The sequence below is a fragment of the Elephantulus edwardii genome, unplaced genomic scaffold (genome assembly GCF_000299155.1).
Source record: "Elephantulus edwardii isolate Elephantulus edwardi_28Jun2011 unplaced genomic scaffold, EleEdw1.0 scaffold00114, whole genome shotgun sequence".
NCBI lineage: Eukaryota > Metazoa > Chordata > Mammalia > Macroscelidea > Macroscelididae > Elephantulus > Elephantulus edwardii.
In genome coordinates, this window is record NW_006399864.1 from 2,925,057 (window position 1) to 2,948,842 (window position 23,786).

Below are 23,786 nucleotides of genomic sequence, written 5' to 3' on the forward strand. Positions count from 1 at the left end.
AGAAAAGAAAGGAAAGATACAAAATTCAACTTGAGGAATATTCTATTCTAAAAAAATAAAAAGAGAAGCCTATAAACATAGTAAAGAAAGGAGAGATTTGGTAATTGGAATGAAAGCCATAAATCCATTCAGGTTCCACCTGGTTGAAAGTTTGGCTCTAGCACTACGTACAGGAGCCCTGGTCGTAGACTGTAGAGGACTCAACCGCGAACTCAGGGTGTGCTTCCCTGGAAGTTCAAATCCCCCACTGTCTCCTTGAGAGAAGGATGGGAAGCCCAGGGAAGAGGCAGCTGTAAATCCGTTTGGATTCGAATGCAGTGTGCAAGTAGGTGAGCGCTAAGTGGCAAAGCTCTGGTGGTTTACTCCATAATGGGTTGAGCTTCTAGCCCAAGTCTCCAGTGGTTCGAATTCACCAATGACTTTTCTAGAGAAAGACTTCTCCTCCCCTTGGGTTTTACAACCTTGGAAACCAGGCGGAGGGTTTCTATGAACTGGAACCGACTTGAAGGCAGCTGTTGTTGTTGTTTAGGTGCCAATGAGCCAGGTATAATTCACTGAGACCCTATGAACAGTCGACCTGAACCTTGCCCCATCTTGTGCCATCTTCATCATCTCCGGCATACTGGAGCCCATTGCAGAATTCACCGTGCCCGTTCCTCTAGGTGGGGGACTTCCTCTCCTTGGCTAACCCTCCATCTTTCCAAGTCTGACGCCCTTTTCCGAGGAATAGCCTTTCCTAGCTACTTGTTCAACGTGTGGAAGGTGAAGAAGCTTCACAGCCTTGCCTCCAAGGAGCTCTCTGGCTGCACCTTCTCCATGACACATCTACTTGTTCTTTCGGCAGTCCACAGGATGCACAGGACCCTTCCAGTGAACACTAAATAGGAGACAAAAAGACTAGAACTGCATTTTATTTCCCCAAAGGGTGGTAAAGGTCTTACACTTTCTATGAGGGATACCTGGGCCTTCTCTCAGCGCCACTAACTCCTCGTATCCACGGATCTCCATCTCCCCTCATAGCAACGGAGAACTTTATTTCTTGTGAAACTCCAAAGTCAGCTCTAATTGTTTTTTTAAGCCAAGTTTGATACTGTTACTAATACATCCTAAATTGAAGATATAATTAACATTTTTACAAATAGGAATGTTAATGAAAATGCTAATTAAGAAAATGTATTCATTAAAGTAGCAGTTAAATAAAGAAATACTAAATTAGCAACACCAAAAGGGATGAACTGTGGCAGTGTAGTACTTAGAGAGTTACCAGGGAGTCACACTGCTTAACCCAAAGGCCTTGTCTCTCTGGAAGTTCAAATCCAGACAACTCCACAGGAGGAAGACAACAATCTTTCCCCAAGAGATTTACAGCCTCAGAAACCCAATGGTGGGTGAGCTGTGAGTTGGTCCTGCCTTATCGGCAAGGGGTGACAATGAGGAAAAAGAATGAATGGATTTAGAAAAAGAAAACATCACATTTAGAGGTTGCAAATGATACGTTTTCCTTTTTTTATAATTCTCCCTTTCAGAAGATGGAGTCTAATTTCTCTCTCCTTGGGTGAGAACTGGAGTTGATGACTTTATTCTAATGAATAGTAGGTAAAGAAAGTGACAGTGTGTGTCCTAGGAATCTAGACCATAAAAGAAGGTGCAGCTTCTTTCTACCTGGAATAACTTTCTCTAGAGGAACCCAGCCGTCAGTCATGTTGTGAGGCTACTCAAGGTGTCTTACGGAGAAGTCCATGTGGCAAGGAAACAAGGTTTCCTGCCAGGAGGCAGCCCTGTGCCAGCGATGTGAGCCATCTTGGAACTGAATCTGCTACCCCCTGTCAAACCTTAAATAACCACACGGCTCCCGCCAACGTTTTGAAACAGCAACCTTATGAAAGAGTAGGAGCCAAATCTACACAGGTAAACTGCTCCCACGTTCCTAAAGCACAGATACTGTGTGAGGTGGTATTTATTTTTGTATTATGTTACTAAGTGTTGGGGTAATTTCTTAGACAGAAGTATATAACTTACGACATTGAGCATGACACAAATAGATATTTTTACCATGAAATATTTTACCTCGTTTAGAAGGAGGAGGTAGCTCTGGTGGCCTAGTGGTAAGGAGCTGAAAATGTGTTCGAATCCACCAGCTGCTCCATGGGAGAAAGATTGGCAATCTCCTCTTAAGCCATTTAATGGCTCTGAAAACCTGCTGGAGGGTCAGCTGTGGAGTCAATTCTGACTTGAAGTTACTTGACAAAAACAAGAACCACCTGAGGGACAGGAACCAACTATTCAGTTAGTTAAGGGGGACTTTTAGCAAGTAGGTATGAGGAAAATAACTAGAAAAGGCAACAATTAAATAGCACATTAACTCCAACCAGGGTTGGGGGTTTGGTTTTGTTTTCGTTTCTGGTTTTTGGTTTTTTGTTGGAAAGATTTAAGAACTTCGCCTCAAAATCATTTCTTTGTTTTCTGTAGTATACTGCAGACTGCCCCGCCCCACCTCCTTTCCATTCAGCTGTGCCAATAAGATTGAGTGCTAATCAACAAAATGTCACAGTCTCCCATGAAGTCTTCCAGGCTGTTCCACTCTCTCTGCCAGCTGGCTAGTAACACCCGAGCGGATCTCGGAAGCTGATGTTGAAGATGGCAGAGCCTCGATCAGTTTAAAAACTTGAATCAAACCCGTCATTGTCATGTCAACTTTAATTCATGTCCTGGTGGCACAGTGGGTATGAAACGTCGCGAGTTTGAATCCACCAGCTACTCTGTGTGAGATAGATGCAGCAGTCTGCATTCGTAAAACTAAAGCTGCATTCGGAAACGAAAAAAATCCCATCACCATTGAGGTGGGACTGACTCAAAGCTGACTGTCCAGTGGGTTTTCAGAGGCTATAAATTCAAATGGACAGGAGGAGGCTGTCCATCTTCCTCCCTAGTAAAGATTACGTCTGTAAAGACTGTTGTTATGTGCTCTCAAGTCCACTATGACTCATGGGGCCCTAAACACAAAGCTCTGAACGCTGCTCTGCCTTGAGCCAATCTCACTGCTCTGACACACCTCCCCTCATTACCCCAGTCACTGTCAACCTATCTCATCTGAGATTTTCCTCTCCTGTGCTGCCCCTTGCCCCTTCCAAGCATGATATCCTTCTCCAAAGACTGCTCCCTACTGGCTACATGCCTGAAGTATGTGGGACAGAGTCTCAAAATCCTTGCCTCCAAGGAGCAAATTGGTTTCACCTGCTCCAAGAAAAACCTGTTCATTCTCTTGGTATCTCATGGTTTGTCCAATACTCTTCTCCAACACCATAATTCAAAGACATCAATTATTCTTATGTCATCCTTGGTCATTATCCAGCTCTCTGATGCATAGCATGTAATGGTGAAGACCATGGCCTACATCAGGTATACCTTAGTCTCTATTGTTGCTCTTTAGCACTCTGGAGGAGTCCCTGACACCAGATTTCCCTAATGCAATTTGGCTTTTGATTTCCTGATTGCTGGTGCCAAGAGTATTGATTATGGAAATGAGTAAACGGAAATTGTTAACAATCTCAATCTCTTCTCCATCTATCATGATGCTGCCAGTTGGCCCAGTGGTGAGAAGCTTCATTTCTTGATGTTGAGCTTCAATCTATATTGAAAACTATAGTCCTTGACCCTCTGTAGCAAATACTTCAGGCCCTCTTCCGTTTCAGCAAGTAAGTTATATGCATAACACATTTCTTTGCATAAAGTCCAGCCTTCCAAATAATCTGTTCTTCATGCAGATTCAAAAGGTATAGAGACAGCATGCATCCCTAATGCACTCCTTTTACTGATTTTGAACCATGCAGTGTCTCCTTGCTCTGTTCTGATGAATGCTTCCTGATCCAAGCATAGGTTTCACACGAGGACTTCTGGGATTCCTATTTTCCTCAAGGTGAGCCACAATTTGTTGTGATACACACAGTCAAATGCTTTTGCACAGTCAATGAAACACAGATGGACATTCCTCTGGTATTCTCTGCTTTCGGCCAAGATCCATCAAACACAAAGAAGAAGGAACAATTGCAAACAGGTGTTAGTTTGCAATGTGAAAAGTTTGGAATGCAGAAAGCATGAATGTAGGTAAATTGGATATTGTTAAGAGAGAAATGGAAAGTCTAAATATTGACATACTAGACAGTGGCAAAATGAGATGGATTAGCATGGGACATTTTTAATCAGACAATCACATGATGCACTATGACGGAAATAAACAGGTGAGGAAAAACGGGGTCACATTCATAGTTAAAAAGACCATTTCCAGATCCATTGTGAAGTACAATGTTGTGATAGGATAATATCCATACAAGGAGCACCTGTCAATACCACCACCATTTAAATATATGCACCAACAACAAGAACCCGGAGGAGATAGACAATTTCTACCAGGTTTTGTGGTCAGAAATTGATCGAACATGCAACCTGGATGCACTAAGAATAATGGGCGACTGGAGCACAAAGGTTGGGAAAAGAGAAGGATCAGTACTCAGAAAATCAGGGCTTGGTGACAGCAACTTGGTTGGAGATAAAATGACAGAATTTTGTACAGTCTGTAAAGATTACAGCCTTGAAAATACTACAGATCAGTAGAAATCTATTAGCTTAGGTCCTGAAAAACTGTGGGGCAGGCAGCTCATGCCTCCCAACCTAAGCTAACAGAGGATTTAGATCTTTGTGGCTTCAAAGGTCTCCTTGACCAGTCTCACTCAGCCACCAGATTGGAGGGAAAGGTAAAAACATTGCAGCTTCTTAACCATTTTGGCTAGGAAAATACTCCAAGAAAATCAGAATTGATGCACAAATGGACATATGAATATCTATGTTCATAGCAGCATTATTCACAATAGAGTGAATATAGAAACAACCCAAATGCCCCTCAGTAAACGAATGGATTGAGAAATTGTGGTACATTCACACAATGGAATACTATGCAGTACTAAGGAACAATGATGTCAGTAAATATTATATAACTGTATGGGAGAGTCTAGAGAGCATTGTGCTGCGGGAACTAACTCAGTCTCATAAGGACAAATACTGCATACAACCATTATTATAAAAATATAAGTATAACTAGTAAGATATGTGTATATATGTTCAAAAGGGGAAGGGTGAAGGAGGTAGGAAAAGGGGGAAGGCTGGAAAGCATGAGCATAGCAGAGTTTAGTGGGTGGGTGAGGGTGTGTGCGAAGAAACTGGGAAGATTCAATGGAGACTTGAAAAGATTGAGTAATAATAAGCATAGATCCATGGTAATTGATTCTATAAAATACAATGTGAAAGAATTAACACAATGTATAAGGATTATTATATGAAACCAATAAGAAATTAAAGTATTACTCTGGGGAGGGGAGAAGGTAGAAAAACTTAAACATAAATGAACCTTAATCATACTTTCCAGAGATTTTCCCTAGTAAACAATCAACAGTGTTGTTTTTGTTGTGTGCTGTTGAGAAAGAATTGACCACAGCTGACTCTCCAACAGATTCTTTTCAGAGGCAGTAATCACGCAAAAGATTGTCCTTCCTTCTTCCACAGAGCATCTAGTGGATTTGAACCATGTGCCTTTGGGATCACAGCACAGATCCTTGCCACTAGGTCACCAGAGCTCTCCAATAGTTCTCTCAAAAAATAAAACACACTTTAGTCACATCATTGGTGCAAACTAGTCAGTTGGTGTCGCCTTGTTGAAATGGGCCCTGAAAAAGCTAGTCACTAGCTAAGTCAATACTCTTCAGTAACAAATCTACATAAGGAAAGAGATCATGGATCTTCGGGGGATTCTGCTCTTATCTATCGCCTCTTACACAGGAAACATCCCTCACCTCCCAAGAATGATTTCTCAAAGACTTAGCCATCTTTTGCCTCCAGCTACAAGTTCAAGAACTCCAAGCTGTGTGCAATATGGCTCATAAAGTGTGAATAATTTGTGATATGGGAAGCTAAAACCTTGTGCGAAGGTTATACCATAAAGAGCCAGACAACATAAAATGGTGGGACACTGATTCACGTGAAAATATGATAACCACAGGAAACTCTCCAGAGAAATGAAGAGCCTGTCAAGCAAGTAAAAGAGTAAGTTCCTTAACCCAGTCTTGCTTCTACTCTCTGCCAGAGATGTGTTTGTCTACTTAGCTCCCAGGTCTTGGTTCAAGCGCTAAGAGTCTCCTGATTTTTATTCTGCATACTCAAAATCTAAAAACCTATACTGATGTACACGTCTCGGAAACTTATCGGGCTTCTGTTAGCTTCAATCCATTCCATGTGCTGGGAATCACATCCAAAATTCTCTCCCTTCCAGACAAACTACTCCTTTACTTCCTTACGCCTGGCTTCTCTTCACTGTGGCTCCCTTGAGAGTACCCATAAGAGCTCTTCCCTTCGTATGATATCTGGCAAAGCACTTTACTGCGGATGAACCTTCAGAGTCTCTCCATCTTATCTCTTTCTGTTTAGGTTCTGGAAGTCACTTCTGACTGGTTCACTTCCGTCTTGCTTGTAACTAGGAAATTCTTTCCAGAGATTACACTTTTTTTTAATTTTTTTTTTTTGAGATTACACTTTTTATAAGATATGGTTCATTTCCTTCTCCAGTGCCCTTGATTTCCTTGTTGCTAGTCATGTTCTTGGCATCAGGGCATCGCTGACAATGCCTTTAAAATATCAAGAGGAAAGGAGTTAAACTTTCAGCCATTGTTCTCAATGTCATGTGCATTTTAGAACAGTAGGTTTTGTTAATTGTGATGAATTTAGGCAAAATGAAATTCAGAGATGGACTAAATATGGGCACGTGAGCCATATGATTTGGAAAAATGGTAGTGAAGTGAACAGGGTTTTTTTTTTTGTTTTGGGAGGTTTTGGGTTTGTCAGAATAATAGCTAAATAGAATTTTTTAACTTCTAACAATATGAATAAAAATTATAATCAAATAAATGTAATTTTCTGGGGTTTTTTTAATGAAAATATTTTTCTACTCAGAAGACAACTCTGTTTTCTGTCATGCAGCATGCTGATGCTTGATGGAAGCTATGCTTATTCATGCTGTGGAAGATTATGGTATGAAATATTAGAATGTCATGTTCCATAATTAAGCAAAAGACAGGGTTTTTTCCCCATAAAAATGTGAGCTTTTTAATTATACATATCCATGAGAGCAGATGATGATCTTACTTGGACCCACAGTCAACACTCTTTATACTAGCAGTCAAGAAATTGAAAGATGGGTTGCATTGGGGAATTCAGCTTTCAAGGACCTGCCCAAAATGCTAAGGAGCAGTCCGTTTAAAGACTAAGGAGCATCTGATTAAGGCCATAGTCTTTTCAGTCACTTGCTATGTATCTGAGAGCTGGACAATGAATAAGGATAACGGAAGCACTGATGCCCTTGAATGTTTATGAAGATTTCAAAATATCCTATGGGGTGCAAAAATGGTGAACTTGGAGAATGATTCCCCAGAGTGGCAAGGAGGATGGAACGTTGTCTCACATACTTGGGACATGTTATGAGGAGGGGCAAATTTTGGAAAGGGACATCATGCTTAGAAAGGTAGAGGGGTCAGTGAAGGAGAGGAAGACCTCAACCAAATGGATTGACACAGTGACGGCAGCAATGGGACTTAAGCAGAAAGGCACAGGGCAGGCCGGAACTTGGATTTGTTATTCATAAGGCTACTATAAGTCATGCTCTATTCTATGGCACCTAACAATAACAATGGTGGTAGAATTGGAAGACCTCCCAATAAAGGTTTCAACATTGATGGTGATAATGAAGAGAAAGCAAAGAGGTGAAAGAGAGGAAGAAGACGTGGGAAACGGAGAATGATGGAGAAAAGACCCTTTCCGACCATGATGATGGCTAATCATCTCCAATTGGTCTTTATTCATCCTGTATTAGTCAGTTTTTAATCAAGATGAGCACAAGATCCCAACTACCTCTAAAAGCCAGCTTCTACTATTACAAGGAAATCCACAAAAGAGAATATTGGATCTGACAGTGGAATGTCAGACAGAGTTCTCTCTCAGACTTCTTCATATTTATGTTATTTAAGGCACCTGCCAGGCAAATTACGTTATCTTTATCTTACAAATGAAGAAATTGTCTGTGGCTCAGACAACCTGCCAAGGGTAGAGCCGGGATTCGAACTCTAAGTCATTTGTTCACTAGCTCTGGTCTTCATTATGCCAAGATAGTGAAGATTTTTTTTAACTAGTATGTATGGAAACAGAATGTCTGGCATACAGAAAGCCCTCAAATATGTCTTTCTCTCCATTTGGAGATCCTTTCTTAAAACTATATGTATCCTATGTGCACTATGGTGCATGTAGAAAGAGTAACTGCATTTTCTTCTTAGATCCAAGAAAAATGTCAGCGTAAGCTTATGAGAACCTCAGTAGTAGCAACAGACAGAATGCCTATTAATTTTGGTAGGTGTGCTTTGATTTAATATTTTAAAAAACTATGCATCAGTAATATTCTCAGTTAAAAGCAAAATACTGGTATTCTTACCTAAGAGAAAGGAGCCCTGGTGACACAGTGCTTAAGTGCTTGTTTGGTGACTCAAAAGTCAGTGGTTTGAACCCATTAGCTACTCTGCAGAAGATCTGACAGTTTGTTTTCATAAAGATTTATGGCCTTGAAAACTCTCTGGAGCAGTTCTACTCGGCCCAGTCAGGTCGCTATAAGGTGGAATTGACTCAACGGCATTTTTTAAAAAACCATATAGAATTTCTTATTTCTCAAATCACAGAACTGTTACTTACATGAAATAAAATCACTAGTATAAATCAATTTTTCTCTTTACAGAAGTAACAGTCAAGAAATGAAACCATATATTGCCTTGGACATATTGTTTACAAAGGACCTCCTTAATGTGTTAGAGAGCAAAGATGTGACTTTGTGGCCTAAGGTCCACCTGCCTGGCTCAAGCTACAGAATTCTAACGGCCTCATTATGTATGCAAAACCTTGACGATGAATAAGGGAAATGGGAGAACGAATGCTTGGAATGATGGTGTTGGTGAAGAGTGTCAGAAGAATGAAGAAGTGTCCCTGGGGTAAGAATGAGAAAAACTGGATGAATTATGTATACTGCTTTGAAACGGATGAAGGAGAGAACAGTTTAAAAGCAATATAATATAGGGCATTATGATTATCGTAAGAGTCTGGAATGAAGGTTGCAGAGTGGACTATACTCAGGGTGGGGGTAAGGGGTGTGCGGGGGGGACTGTATACCAATAAAAGAATTTTTCTTTTACTTTTCAAAGAGAAGAGTGAACTGGGGGTGGGGAGGGGGTGGGTGGGGAGAAAAGTGCAACAATGAATGAATGGAAATCCAAAATCTCTGTAAATGTTCATTGAAATTAATAATAATAAAAGGAGATATAGAAGGCCTAAGAAAAACTCATGACCACACACGCTTTGTACAGAACATTGAACGGTAAAATTCTAAATCTTGGTGTGTTATTTGCAAGAAATCACATAGAATGAATACAGTGGAAAGAAATTCAGGGAGACTGCAGGCAGGAGAAAATTATAGACACTATTAGATTTATGAGAAAATAAAAAAGTAACTTTTAGAAAAAAAAAAAAAGAAGAAGTGTAGCCCTAACTAGAATGGTGGGATTTGATTTCATGGACTTTGAACATATTATCGGGAGGAACTAGTGCCTTAAAAGGCCATGCGTGGTAGCAGATCAACAAAGATCTCATGGAGACAGATGGACACAGTGGGTGCATCAGTGGACTCACACATATGGACCATGAGGAAGGTGGTGTAGGCCTGGGCAGTGTTTCGCTCTGTTTGATACAGTAGCATCTCTGAGACTTGGAGCCAATGCAACAGCCCCTGATAACAATAGCACATGGCGTTGCTACAAACCAGCATCAATTTAACATCAGCAGGCAAAAGGGTAAAGCATGACCATTTTCTTCGTTAAGTACTTTAATAGTAGTAACATAAAACAACTAAAATGTGAGTTCTAGAAGAATTTTACCCCAATATAAAAGTATTAAAAATAAAGGTGATCAGTCAGCACTACATAACACAAGCATTTTTACCTTTCTTGTTCTTAGACAACACAAAGACTGCAGGAATTATAAGAAATATAAGTGCTCTTTGACAAACATTCCCACCTCTCCTCATTTCAGGACACATGATGGATGTGCACTTACTGGCTTGAGTGGTGGGAGAGGATAGCCAGTCCTGGCTAATGAATGGTGAGGAGGGGAAGTGCTTGTCTGAGATATTCCAGGCTCTCTTCCCCCCTACCCCCCACCCCTCTAGTTCAGTAATGAGCAACATGGGAAAAGGTGGCTGTGTGAGACCGGGTCTCTGAGAGTCTTTCTACTACCTTGCCACGGTCAGGACACCTTGGAATAGCAGCAGTAACATTACCTAGCTCATTATGATGGATCAGAGGTGGCTGACAAAAACCAGGGGCTCCTTTAGGGAAAAAAAATAAATTATTGTTTATAGTTGTTGTTGTTATGTGCCATCGAGTCACCTGCAACTCATAACGACCCTATGTACAACAGCCCTAAATCCTGCTCTATGCCTTGCCAATCTTATTGTCTTCAACACACCTACCCCCACTACCACCAAGGGTCTTCCTTTCCTGTGTTGTCCCTCCACCTTCCCAAGCACGATATCCCTCTCCAAGGACTGATCTCACCTTGCAACATGTCCCAAGTATGTCAGACGAAGCTTCAGAATCCTTGCCTGCAAGGAGCAGCCTGGCTTCACCCTCTCCAGGATGAACCTGTCTGTTCTCCTAGCAGTCCATGGTACATTCAATACTCTTCTCCAGCAACACAGCTCAAAGGCATCAAGTCATCTTCTATCATCCCTGGCCATTACCCAGCTCTCTGATGCATAGCAAGTAATTGCAAAGACCATGGCCTGTATCAGGCGCACTTTAGTCTCCAGATTGACATCATTGCTCTTCAGTACTCTTGAGAGGTCCCTCACAGCTGACTTTCAAAATGCAATTCATCTCCTGATTTCCTGGCTGCTGGTGCCAAGAGTGTTGACTCTGGAGCCAAGTAAACTAAAATTGTTAACTATCTCAATCTCTTTACCATCCATCATGATGCTGCCAATTGGCCCAGTGGTTGAGAATCTTTGTTTTCTTGATGTTGAGTTTCAATCCATATTGAAGGCTGCAGTCCTTGACTTTCTGCAGCAAGTGCTTCAGGTCCTCCTCAGTTTCAGCAAGCAGGGTTTGTATCATCTGCATAAGGTAGATTGTTGATGAGTCTACCTCCAATCCTGATGTCACACTTCTCCTCATAGAACCCAGCCTCCCAGATAATCTGTTCTGTATATAAATTGAAAAGATATGGAGATAGGACACATCCTTGATGCACACCCTTCCCAATTTTGAGCCATGAATGTTTCTTTGCTCTGTTCTGACAACTGCCTCCTGGTCCACGTAGAAGTTTCACATAACACAATCACGTATTCTGGGAATTCCATTCTTCTCAAAGTCAGCCACAGTTTGTTGTGATCCACAGAGTCAAATGCCTTTGCATAGTCAATGAAACACAGATAGACATTCCTCTGGTACTCTCCGCTTTCAGCCAAGATCAAGGGCTGGACAGGGGAGACTGATGTTGAATGGAGTAGGTGGGAGTAGATGTAAATGCTAGTGAAGTAGGTGGCTCAAAACACACCTGGCAAGGGTGGGGACAACCAGAATCTGTTGGTTTTTCCTACTACTGGGAAATAATCTTTAATCTGCTCTCCTCTGTAAAATTCTTATCTATCAGATAATATTCTAAATTTGAGCAATGAAATTAAAACAGACTAGGAAGCCTTTTTCCCAGCCATCGTCTTCCGAAATAGCAGGCCTTTGAAAACCCTATGTATAACAGAGCACACTTAGACTTGCAGATACGGCAACTGAGGCTGAGCTCTCAAGTATGGAAACAAATAGGAGGAAGAGCTATAAGCAGACACTAGTGATTGTAACATAGAATGTAAGAACCCTAAATGCAGGAGAATTGTATATTGTTAAGAAGAAAATGGAATGCATAAATATTGACATACTAGGTACTGAGGAAACGAGATGGACTGGCATGGGACATTTTGAGTCAGAGGATTATATGCTCTACTATGCTGGAGACAAAGAGTAAAAACTGGTTGCTTTCATAGTTAAAAAATTCATTTCTAGATCTGCCTTGAAACACAAGGTTGTGAGTGACAGGATAATATCCATATGCATACAAGGAAGTCCAGCTAATACCACCATCATTCTTTTAGAGTAGATAGGAAATTTTACTCCAATATGTTATAATAGGAGGAGTAATACATGGTGTCTCACTTCAAATTGACAACACTTATACCTAAGTGCATACAGTACTTTCCTTTGATAGTCTAAATTATGATGCATTTCTTAAGTGAAAACGGAGAACAGAATTAGATTAAGAGCAGTGGCATATTCAATACTTGCTTCTCACCTAAAAGCTTTCTAGATTCCTAGATAAATGTTTTTAAAGTATCTATTCATACACATTTTCCATGTTGTACAATACACACTATAAATTCAATGCTGAGTAATTTAGAGAAGCTCAGACAAGAGTTTTTTCCCCCCAAAGGCTTATTTCATATGAAATAACAATAGTAAGGAACAGCTTAAATGGTTTGGTGTGATGTAGCAGGAAGAATGGAATCAGGAGTCAGTTTTACATTTTTGGAGGCAGGCATTTTCAGGGTAAAGGCCAAATCAGTACCAAATATCACATTTAAGTAAAAGGTGGAAAAGACAATTAAACATCTTAATAAATAATTTTATTTTCAAATGATATGACACACTTGCTATTAACATTTGAGGCATCAATTGGCCGTAGAGAACGCTTACGATCTTGGTAACTGCCCTTCATCAGATCGAAAAGGAGTCATTTTTCTACCTGGAAAAATGAGTCTAATTAAAAGCATAGGTATGGTAAGGACCACAGACTGGAGGCTGTAAACATCCTACATTGTAATGACCCACCTTCTCTTTGAGTGGTGTCTGTTGAGAGCCTAGCAAGGAAACCTAAGGTAGCAAAGTAAAAATGAGACTGGCTGTTCTCAAACACAGGAGCGTTAGACAAAGTTAGAGCAGAAGAAAACCTGGGCTGCTGACTAGATATGATCCTTGAAATAAAGTAACTTCTAAATATGTTACCCTCTTATAAATCTCAAATGAAGAGGTTAGAAAAGCAAATCGATAAACATTTGTGGGAGGCTGAACCAATCCAAACAGATTTACAGAACTATGGCATCTCATTCTGAGGTTGAGACTAAATTCTTCATTCATGACCTGTGAAAGTCTTCTTTTCTTCTTAAAGTCAACATACCCAGTGTCTGGTAAGAAAAGTATGCTAACAACAGCTCTGGACATCACAGTTCTTTAATGATAAAATATACTCCTAATGTACACACACACACTGGAGTGCACATAAACATGCACCTTAGTTAACATAAATTACAGGTCCACTTCTAAATTCAAGACATCGGTTGGTTTGGTGTTTGTTTTCTTTTTTTTTTAAATCAATTTTATGTGTTTAAAATAACCTTACATTTTACAGTGGCAGTGCACTTGTCAGGCACATTTTTATGCCCAAGGTTTATATCCATAAAAGTTAGAAGAATTGGATACCATAGAATGCTATGAGCCATAATGACACAGCTAAAAATCAGCTGAAGGACAATGAGATGCTGTTTCCTTTTTCTATTCACCCTTTTACCATGAGGGCATTGGGGGAAGAAAGAGTTCATGCTAATTCTTCTCATCTTCATCACTGTCATTCCTTAAACCTAATTCTGGGAGGGGTTGGATCCTATTACAAAGAACTGTAAAAATCTTATTTCTTTGTTGCATTGAATCCAGTTGATGGTAATAAATCTTGCTGAAATAGGTGAAACTACCGCTAAGGTTGTGAATCTCTTTTGTCAGAGCGCATTTCTGTGGAAGCAGTAATTGCTGCAGTGGAATCTGACCTTCAGATTGGAAAAACCCTTCTCTTGTAACAGACACTAGAAAAGCTTTCATCTTAGATAAGTAACTCAGGTAAGATTTTTCCATATGTTTATAATTGCGCACATGAAAGATGGAGGTTGGCATGTTCAAATGCTCCTGCCTAGAGGAGCTGCCTGTTACACAGAAGTAGGTACAAAGTAGAGCTGCTTTAGTCCAACATCCTTTCTTTTTGCCATTGAGCTGGCATGGTGCCCATTCAGTCACTCAACCTTGTCATGGGGAAATAGAAGAAGGCACACACGAACTTGGCTAGGCAGACTTTCCGCCTGAAGTTGTACCTTGAAGGACATGTGCCAGCAGTGGTCCAATCGGATCATGCAACTAAATAAGCACACAAAGTAGTGAATTCTGGTCTCTCAAAGCATGTAGATTGAGGTAAGTACCTTGATAGTCCAGACTAAGGGACTCAGCAGTCACACAGGGTAAAAGCAGTCACCACCACCATCAAACCCAAGGTTTCATATAGCCCTGCACACCTCGCAAGCATCAATCAGCTAAGAGATGATGGGCTTGCTGAAAGGGCCATTCTTCTTAGAAAAAGGGCCAAGAGAACACCATGTGCAGAGCCCTCCAGCGGCAGTGGTTAAACACTTGCCTACAAACTGAAAGGTGGAGTTTTGAATTACCCAATGGCTCTGCAGGACAACGACTTGATCCTATGCTCCCATAAAGATGACAGCCAGGGACACCATATGTGGTGGTTCTACTCTGCCGCAGGAAGGTGTTCTCAGTCAACATCAACTTAACAGAATCCAGTAACAAATCATATGACATGACCGGCTTCAGCAGCTCTAAGTGGGTGTAAAGGACACAGTGTGTTCAACCAACCAACCAACCAACCAAACTACAGACACACACTCACACACACACCCCTCAAAGCTAACAGAATCTGTTTAAAACCAACTGCTCCAATTTAAGGCAATGGTTATGGTGCTGAGGAAGAGTACTGAATAACCCACAGTCCACCAAAAAAAATAAACATATAGGTCTTGGAGAAACTACAACGAAGGTGCTCCTAGAGACAAGGATGGTGACACACTTCATCCCACACATTTTGGGCAGGTTGTGAGGCTCAGTCCTTGGAAGAAGATGTGATGCTTGGAAAGGTAGAGCATCAGTGAAAGGGGAGAAGAGTCTCAACAAAATGGATACAGTGACTGTAACAATGGGCTGAAGTGGCAGATATATGCACACCCATGTTTATCACGGCTTTGTTCATAATAGCAAAGAGTTGGAAACAACCTAAGTGCGTATCAAATGAATGGATAGAGAAGCTGTGGTATATTCACACAATGGACTACTACGCTGCATTGAAAAACAAGGAACTCATGCAATATTATTCAAAATGGGTGACCCTGGAGGACATTATGCTGAGTGAAGTGTCTCAGTCGCAAAAGGACAAATACCGCATAGTGCCACTATTGTAGAACAGGACTGGCATCAGGGTTGGGGTGAGACTGAGAACAATTGGATAAATTATGTATACTGCATTGAAACAGATGAGGGAGAGAACAGTTTAAAAAGCAATATATGATTGGGTATTATGATTATGACAAGAGGCCAGAATGAAGGTTGCATAGTGCAGTGTACTTGGGGGCGGTGACTGTATACCAATGAAGGAATTTTTCTTTTACTTTTCAAAGAGAAGAGCGAAATGGGGCAGGGGATAGGGGAGGGGTGGGCAGGGAGAAAAATGCAACAATGAATGACTGGAAATCCAAAATCTCTGTAAATGTTCATTAAAGTGAATAAAATTTTTTTTAAAAAATGGGCCGAAGAATATCAGAGGTGATTAGGATGTTACAGGACAAGGCAGGATTCAGATCCAGTCTTCACAGGGTTGCTGAGTCATAGTCAACTTCTTGGCACCTCACAATAACAACATGCATGTCAATAGGGAATGGTGCTCCACAGGGTTTCTGAACGGTTGACTTTTCAGAACTGGATCAGGCTTCTCTCCTGACGTACTTGGTGGGTGGCCCTCCAACCTTTCAGTTACTTTGTCATATGAAACATCTGTACCTGCTAGGAACTCTAGAAGCAGCGGCTGGTACGCTTTGGAAAAGAATGGTTTACAAATGATATTAAAAAACAAAACCAAACCTGTGGTTGCCAAGTCCAGCTCAAAGCAGGACAGAGTGGACACTGTCCATCTTTCCCCCAGGAGCAGCTCATGGGTTTGAATTGTCAGAGAAATGAGACCACAGAGTTAGCAGTGCAATTCCCTATCGATTATGCCACCAGAGCTCCCTACAGCTTTCAATTGTCTTTAGCAGATTACAGATACCAATAAAAGTGCCCTAGTGATTAGGCACTCAGTTGTTACCAGAAAGGTTAATGGTTTGCTCACCGCCTACTCTACAAGAAAAAAAACAAAAAACCATACTGGTATGTTTGAATAACATTTATAGTTCTGGCAGCTCCATGGCATACATACAGCTCTACATTGTTCTACTCTGCCCTATGGGGCTTCTAGGGTTAAGAATCAACTTAAAAGCAGTTTTGTTGGGGGGGGGGGGTTTGAGGTTGTTTGCATCCCAATTGTAACAGGGAACTCTGATGGCTCAGTGATAAGGAATTACACTGCCAACTCAGTGGTACATGGCTCGAATCCACCAGCTGCTCTAACAGAGAAAGAACCCCAACTGGATGATGCTTCTTTTGCATACCTGATGGCCCTAGTGATAAGAAGTTGTGCTGCAATCCCAAAGTCAAGGAGTTTGAATCCATCAGCTGCTACATGGGAGAAGGATGGGCAATCGCCTTCTAGTATGATTTCTTGCCTATGAAAACCCACTGGAGGGTCGACTGTGGATTGGCTCCAACTTGACAGTACACACAACAACAACAACAACAGTAATGGAGAAAGGCACCTTTGTTCCTAGTTCTTACCGTTGAGTGGCCCTGTTGACAGGTAACAGCCTTCTCTTAAACATTTAGGAAGGTGACTTTGAACTTAAGATTCTGATAAATAAGGAGACCTACACTAATAGACATCTGAAAATAATAGTTACAGCTTTACTACCCCAGGTCTAAGAATAAAACTTCACAGATAACAACCAGTACCTTGTTGAAGAGATAGAAATAAGGTCATAAATCGCCATGAAGAATCCAGGCCCAATGCCACAGCTAGTTTGTTCAAGGTCTATAACATTTATCACCTGGTCTTGCCAAAAGACTCCTAAATAAATATTTTTAGAGCCAAAAAAACTGTTGGAAACAATCACCTACAAAGTTCCTGGCTTTTCTTTGCTTCACTGCCATCGTTTTAAATTCAAGAAGCCAATCCTGGATTCAGGTCCTGGCAGGAGAAGAGCCAGGGCTGTGCAAACTTAATTCCTGGGGAAAAGTTAATTGAGGCAATTATCTGGACTGTATTAACACAGTACTGAGGGGAACATCCAGACCATTTTCAGAATTGTGTCTTTTTTGGTAAGGATTTGCCCTATAAAATAAAGCCTTAAAAGAAACATGAGGTGGCCTATATATAAGCTCATAAAATAAAACCAAGACCTCATTGCCCTCAAGTCAAAATCGACTCACGCTGACCCTCTAGTGAGGTTCTGAGAGGATGTTGATGACACAGGAGAAGCCTGCTCGTCTTTCTCCCATGTGTATATAAACAGACTTCAATATTGTGGAAATAAGCCACTGACCTCATAAATGTCAATTTTTAATTTTAAGAAAAATTTACAGAATTCATACAGAGAAGGAGATTGTGAAATGTTAGGTTTTGGAGTGGTTGGGGTTCCCCCCCCAATATAATTTGGTAGCAATACAAGATTCATTAAATCCCTTCCAATGACATGCTGGCATTTTCTCCTTTATCATCAGTTTCACAAAATTGAAAAACTTCCCAGTGCTTGATCTGCAAACCAGTCTTCCTTCATTAACTGAAAATGAGGCTTCGCATTAATTCAGTTTCATCTGCCATTTGTTTAATTAATCCTGTTTAACCAATACATTAAAAAAAGAAACACACCCATATACCTCAATTATCAACACTTTGCTTCTATGAATAAACACTTCTTTTTCTTTTTAAAAAAGCCCAGTTCAGACCTTGTCACTCAGCCAAGCTGTACACCATCCCTCTTCCTCCCTCAATCTCATCGGAAACGAACCTGACAATTCACAAACCTTCAGACTACAAAACACTTACTGCTGGTAAGGTGGCTTCAAGATGAACCATGGCATGAGAGTCACAGGGAAAAAACCAGAATGTGGCACATAAAAGACTCTCAGCTTTTTTTTTTGGTGGGGGGGGCTCATGTTTCCTGTATTATCTCTAAGTGTACCATGCACTGCCTAGAGAATGACAAGTCTGTCTTGAAGGAAATGAACCAGAGTGCTCCACGGGGCAAGAATGGTGAAATTTCACCTCACAAACCGTGGGCAGGTTGACCCACAGGAAGAGCTTAGTCCTTGGAAAAAGACTTCATGCGGGGAGAGTAGAGAACTGGAAACAGCTCAAAAAGCAGTTGGAAAATTCAAGATATTTTTGAAGGGGCGTTCCCCAATCGCTAGACCCTTAGCGTATAACAATGGTGGGTCAAGTCCCGGTGTGTATTCTGTAAAGTTGTGACCATCGTGTGTAAGAGTTCAAACGTCAAAGATCCTGCAAATAAGGTGCTTAGAATATACCTCAACCCATTAGAGGGGGAAGCTGGGTTTAAGTGACGAGTGTGCTTCCCATGAACTAGCGTGTTTCCTCTTTCACTCTTGATATTAGATCTTTTCTTTTGACCACGGGTCTAAACACTGCTGCCATCCTGGGCAATGAATGTCTTGCTATTCCAGCCTATAGAACAAGTGACACAGCTTGGTAGGCACGGTTCCCAAGAGTTTGGCAGTAACTGTGTTGAAAGTGTTTTTTCAAACAAGAAAAGTTTAAAAATGCCGTCTGGGAGCAGCTTGAGCCAATCACGACTCAGAGCCGCCTCGATGTTTAGATGTCTGGAAATATGTTACAAATGCCTCACACCCCGCCTCTCTGGTGTGAGCACCAGCAACGCCTTCAGGAGTGCTGGTAAAGGGGATGATGGCAAAATCACAGGAGGAAATGAAATCTACAGCAGCAACTCATTTCACTTCATCCAGCAACTACGCACGCGACAGACACAGACTTCACATTTAGCACTGCCAGTCTGGGCAAGCCTCACTTTTCCCTGATAATCGTGATTTAGATCATTTTCATGTCAGGTCTTTCTTAGCATTTTTGAATACAGGAATAATCTCAAATGTATCTTTTTTAAAACTATTTTTATAAATAACATTTTTAAGCTTTCAAATACTCAAACCCAACACCTTCTACTTGAGTACTTAGCCAAATTACAAAAGAAAAAATAATATACACATATAGCCAAGGAAACAGATAAGCACCTTTGAGAATTACATGTGAACCTTATTATATGACCAATGATTAAGTTCTTTTTCATAAAATAGATTACCAATTGATCCTACTTTGTGTAGGACCTCTTAGTGTCCAAGAATAACATCCTACATTCATGGAAAAGAAATCACTTCTATTCCAGGTCATTAGAAATCCTTCTCTGTGGAAGCAGAGGCTGATGGCAACAAGTTTTTTAGATGGGAAGGCGTAAACTCGCTGTGACTCTTATGTTTTAGGGTTATGTTTTGTTTTTTTTTTCCTAAAGGAAAGATACACCATTAACAAAGACACTCATTGGCTACTGCCTGGGGAGGAAACTTTTCTGGATAAGCAGAGAAATTACACTGCTAATTTTAAGAAATGTATTTTGATTTTTGTTCCTTTGTTGTTTTTCTTCTTATAAAACACCAAGGTAGAGACCCTCAAGGCATTCACAACGAGAATTAACCCTGGACTACAAGAGCATCCTCCTCTACCAAGGACAGTTCCAGGGTGTTTTCATTAGCGCTGCTTTTCATCCTGAAGTTGAAAGACCCATAGAGTTTGGCAGATTCTTTGGAGGAGGCAAATCGGTTTCGGCGATAGAGTTCTCCCTTCCACATGGACATCATGAGCAGGCAGGACAGCACGACACCCCCGAGCGTGAGGAGGCAGAGGCCAGCGATGACACAGCGGTCCAGGTGGGCGCCCAGCCTCGCACTCTCCTTCTCCAGACGCTCCATCTCCCGGGCGGCCACCGTGTTGGGATCCACAGTCACATCCCGGGGGACCACGTAGGAAATGATCACCAGCAGGATCCCAGTGACCAAGAACAAGATGGCGCTGATGAAACCATAGTCCACTGACTTCCCCGAAGACGTGGCTTCTGAACTTGTGTCGTCTTCATCTTCGGATATCAAGGACATGGCAGACTCATGGGGCCACTCGTTTGGATTTCCCCAGCCCAGAGTTTCAGGGTGATTATTTCCTTTGGTCGTAGGAGAGCTCCGGTTCCAGGGCTCCAGGTTAACATTCTCGTCCATGTATGTGAAAGAAGTTTCCAGTTCCTGACTGCAGCAGTTGCAAACTTTACATTCTATTTGGCTGTTCTCAGCGTTGACAGGTCCTGGAGGGAAGGAGTCTGGCTGAACACCACCACCCTGCGAAGAGGAGGAAGGGGACGCAGGGGAAAGGCTCCGTTTTGACCCTTCCATCTCGGCTGCTATGGGTGTTGACGTGCACTGTCTCTGACAGTAGAGGGGGGTCCTGGTTGCTGCTCCATCTTCCTGGTCTTCGGGATGTCCTCCTGGGCTCCAGTCCACTATTCCACACAAGTCAGCCTGCTCCCTCTTCTTAGCAAGCGCCTGGAGTTCCATCAGAGGCAGCTAGACATCTCGTAGAGGTTTCTGGAAATCCTGTCAATAGCAACACAGTTAGATAAGAACCCAACAGAAGCTAGGGCTGTACTGTCAGGAAGTCTGGTCTTGGGCCCCATTTCTACAGCATCTCAGCCCCAAAGCTTCCTAAAAGGGGCAAAAGAAGGATAAGGACACCTAGTGGCCTGAAAGTGTGGTGCGGCCAAAGCCTCCTTTGTTGCCCAGGGATTAACACTGAGAAACTAAAATCAGGGTAGAAAAGTTGCAAGGAGGAAGTGGTGGTGTCACTGGAGAAAGTGTGCCTGCCATCGGGAAGCCAAATTTATCCAAGGGCTCACACATTCCTGTGACAGGATCCCTCAGATGAGACGGCAGACTTCCTGTAAAGAGGCAAATGAGCAAGGCAGGGACCCTTTTTAGCAGAGCTGCTGATTTTCTGAAAAACCTGAGGAAGTGCAGACTTCTAAATTATTCAGCTGGATTTTAAGAGTTTGCACCCTCTAAAATTCAGGGCAGATTCGGATACCAAAGTTCATGAGGCTGAGTTTAGGATTAAACTCACCATCAGGCTACTGGAGCTGGGGCTCTGCATTTTGACTGTGCAGCTCTGAAGTGGGTTAAAGTGAGCCTGTTTAGTTGGCCACCTTTTCTCACTTGACACATCTTGTACCTGAGGGTCCTAGTCACCCTGTGTTTCATCCCTGTGTTTCTGAGGCTCAAAGTTTACTCATTGTGACTCCATTCAGCCCCATCCCTTCAGTGCCTCACTGCTACATGGGCAGTATGTTTAAGATGGCTTGTTTTAGACCTGAAGGTAAGCAGAGAGCTTGCCCACTAAAGTCCCTGTGAAATACACCAGGCCAGCCTACTCCTGCTCAGACAACTGCCCACGCCAGGTAGCTTTCACTGTGACTGACTCTCTCCCTCTCAGCAAGCTCTGCTTAAAAAACAAGACAGAAACACACACAGGATATTGACCACCCAGAAGTTCTCACAAACATATTACAGATTTACTTCTATAAAATGACAATCTAAAATAATAATAATAATAATAATAATAATGATGATGTATGTAAATATAAACTGATAAAGCTGGATTTCTGTGAACAGCTGTTTTCCAAACTAGCTACCTTTTAGACTCTGTAGCCAAAATACTCCTTCAAGCCACTGCAGCAAGGGAATTTTGTGGGGCAGAACTTTGGGTTGAGCAAGAAACCATCTGTCTTTTTCTTCCTGCTTTTCCATTATTTCCCGACGAATAAAAATTCACTTTCCACCTACCAAGGACAGGGGATTCAAGCAAGAGCCCCCTTTTATTTCACTTTTAAATTCATGGCGATAAATGATTTAACCCATTTCTTGAAGGTTCTCATGCTTCAAAATCCACAGCCCCAACAGCACACAATCCTGGGCAAAGCTCATCTAAGGTCAGTCTGCCAACTCACTTAGAAGAGAGGAAAGGAGTGGATACGTTTTCTGCTCTACGTCAGAGTTTGGGTTTTTAAAAACACTTCCGTCCGATTACTAGAGAGTCTATACAACCCAGACAGAAAAGAAAGAAATCCAGCGTCGGAAAGCCGGAGCGCATAGGCAAGCGGGCAAATCCCTACCGCAGGATCCCTCAATGAATGAGACGACAGCAAAGGCTGCATCAGGGTCTCAAAGGAGAAATCTCTCGTGGGTCCCTCAGGGATTAGGTGCTTTGACTGACCTTTGGTACAACTAACGCCTCACATATAGGACCACTCTGCGTAAAATGAAGAGGGTCCCTTACGTGACTTCCAATTCTTAACAAAGGGGAGGAGGAGGGAGAGTTGCCACCTAAATCCCCCTCGCCTGTCTCTCTCTTTGAAGAAAAGAGGGGTGCTCTCTTGTTCCACTGGAGACTCATTAGCTGCACAGTCGATTTCCTTTGCAGTTCTGTAATCCGGGGCTTCCATCCTCTCTGGAGAATGGGCAATCCCAGGGGACCAGCTAAAGGCTCTTTTCTTCCGTCCCTCCCTCACTCCCTCCTTTCTGGTCTGTTTCAAAACGCATGGAACAAAATTGCACCTCTCCGCTAAAACACAGCACTTTCCTCCACCCGTCTGCCATCAATTAAAAGCCTGCATATCTGCTCGGGAACTAACTGGCACGGCCGAGGCTGGACCCAGGGAGCCAGCTCGGGCTCCGTCCTGCGCGCACTGTGCCGGGAGGGCGCGCCGCAAACCCGGGGCAGCAGGGCTCCCCACGGGCGCCGCGGGCTCGCTGGAGCCATTCCGGGTGAACTCCGCGCCCACCCGGGGCACCGGAGTCTCACCGCGCCCGCCGAGGAGCCGGCGGCAAGGCGGGCAGTTAGCGAAAGGAGTGGGGACGCGCGCCCCTGCTGCGCACGGCTCCGCGTCTCTCTCCCTCTGCCCAGTTCAGCCGCCCCGTCCCACTCTCCTCCTGCCACTCACCTCCCGCCTGGGCCACTCGGTGCCGCTCGAGCACCACGCGCTGGCCCCGGCGCACGGCTCCCCAGGAAAGTCCCCCAATCACCAGCCGCGGCACTTGTAGCCTCTGCTCTCCGCTCCGCGCGCCGAGCAGCGCCCGCCGAGCCGGGCGAGGCGGGGCGGGGCGGGGCGGGGCTCCCCTCTTGCTGAGCATCCCGGGAGATGTAGTCCTGAGGCCGCCTCCCTACCTCCGTAGGGTCTGGGGGTCCTCCGTGCTCGCTTAGGTGTACTAGTACCTGCTGTACCTTCTTTCTGCCTTAGCTTTGCAGAAGGAAGCGCTGGCCGCCAAACTCGGTGTGGAGACTCCATCCTCAGGTGTAGTAGCCACAGGATGGTGGAAGGGGAAGGAAGGGATTCCAGCTGGGTGTCAAGCAGTGAGTGTATTTTGCTTAATAGTCTGAACAAATCTTCAAAGTAGATTTTATTAATCCTCATTTTATAGTCGAAGGAACGGGCTCAGGAAGATTAAATGCCTCTTCCGAGCCTTCTAAAAGAGCCTCTAGTTGTCTGATGTCAAAATCACTGCTTT

The 23,786-nt window shown here is 42.7% G+C and overlaps 1 protein-coding gene across 1 annotated transcript; it reads right to left on the reverse strand.

The window, feature by feature from the left end:
- Positions 1-19,871: 19,871 nt before the first annotated feature.
- On the reverse strand, positions 19,872-20,783 carry TMEM74 (transmembrane protein 74). Its single transcript, XM_006892349.1, has one exon. It carries the CDS (start codon positions 20,781-20,783, stop codon positions 19,872-19,874), a length of 912 nt encoding a protein of 303 aa, XP_006892411.1.
- Between the last annotated feature and the right edge of the window lie 3,003 nt (positions 20,784-23,786).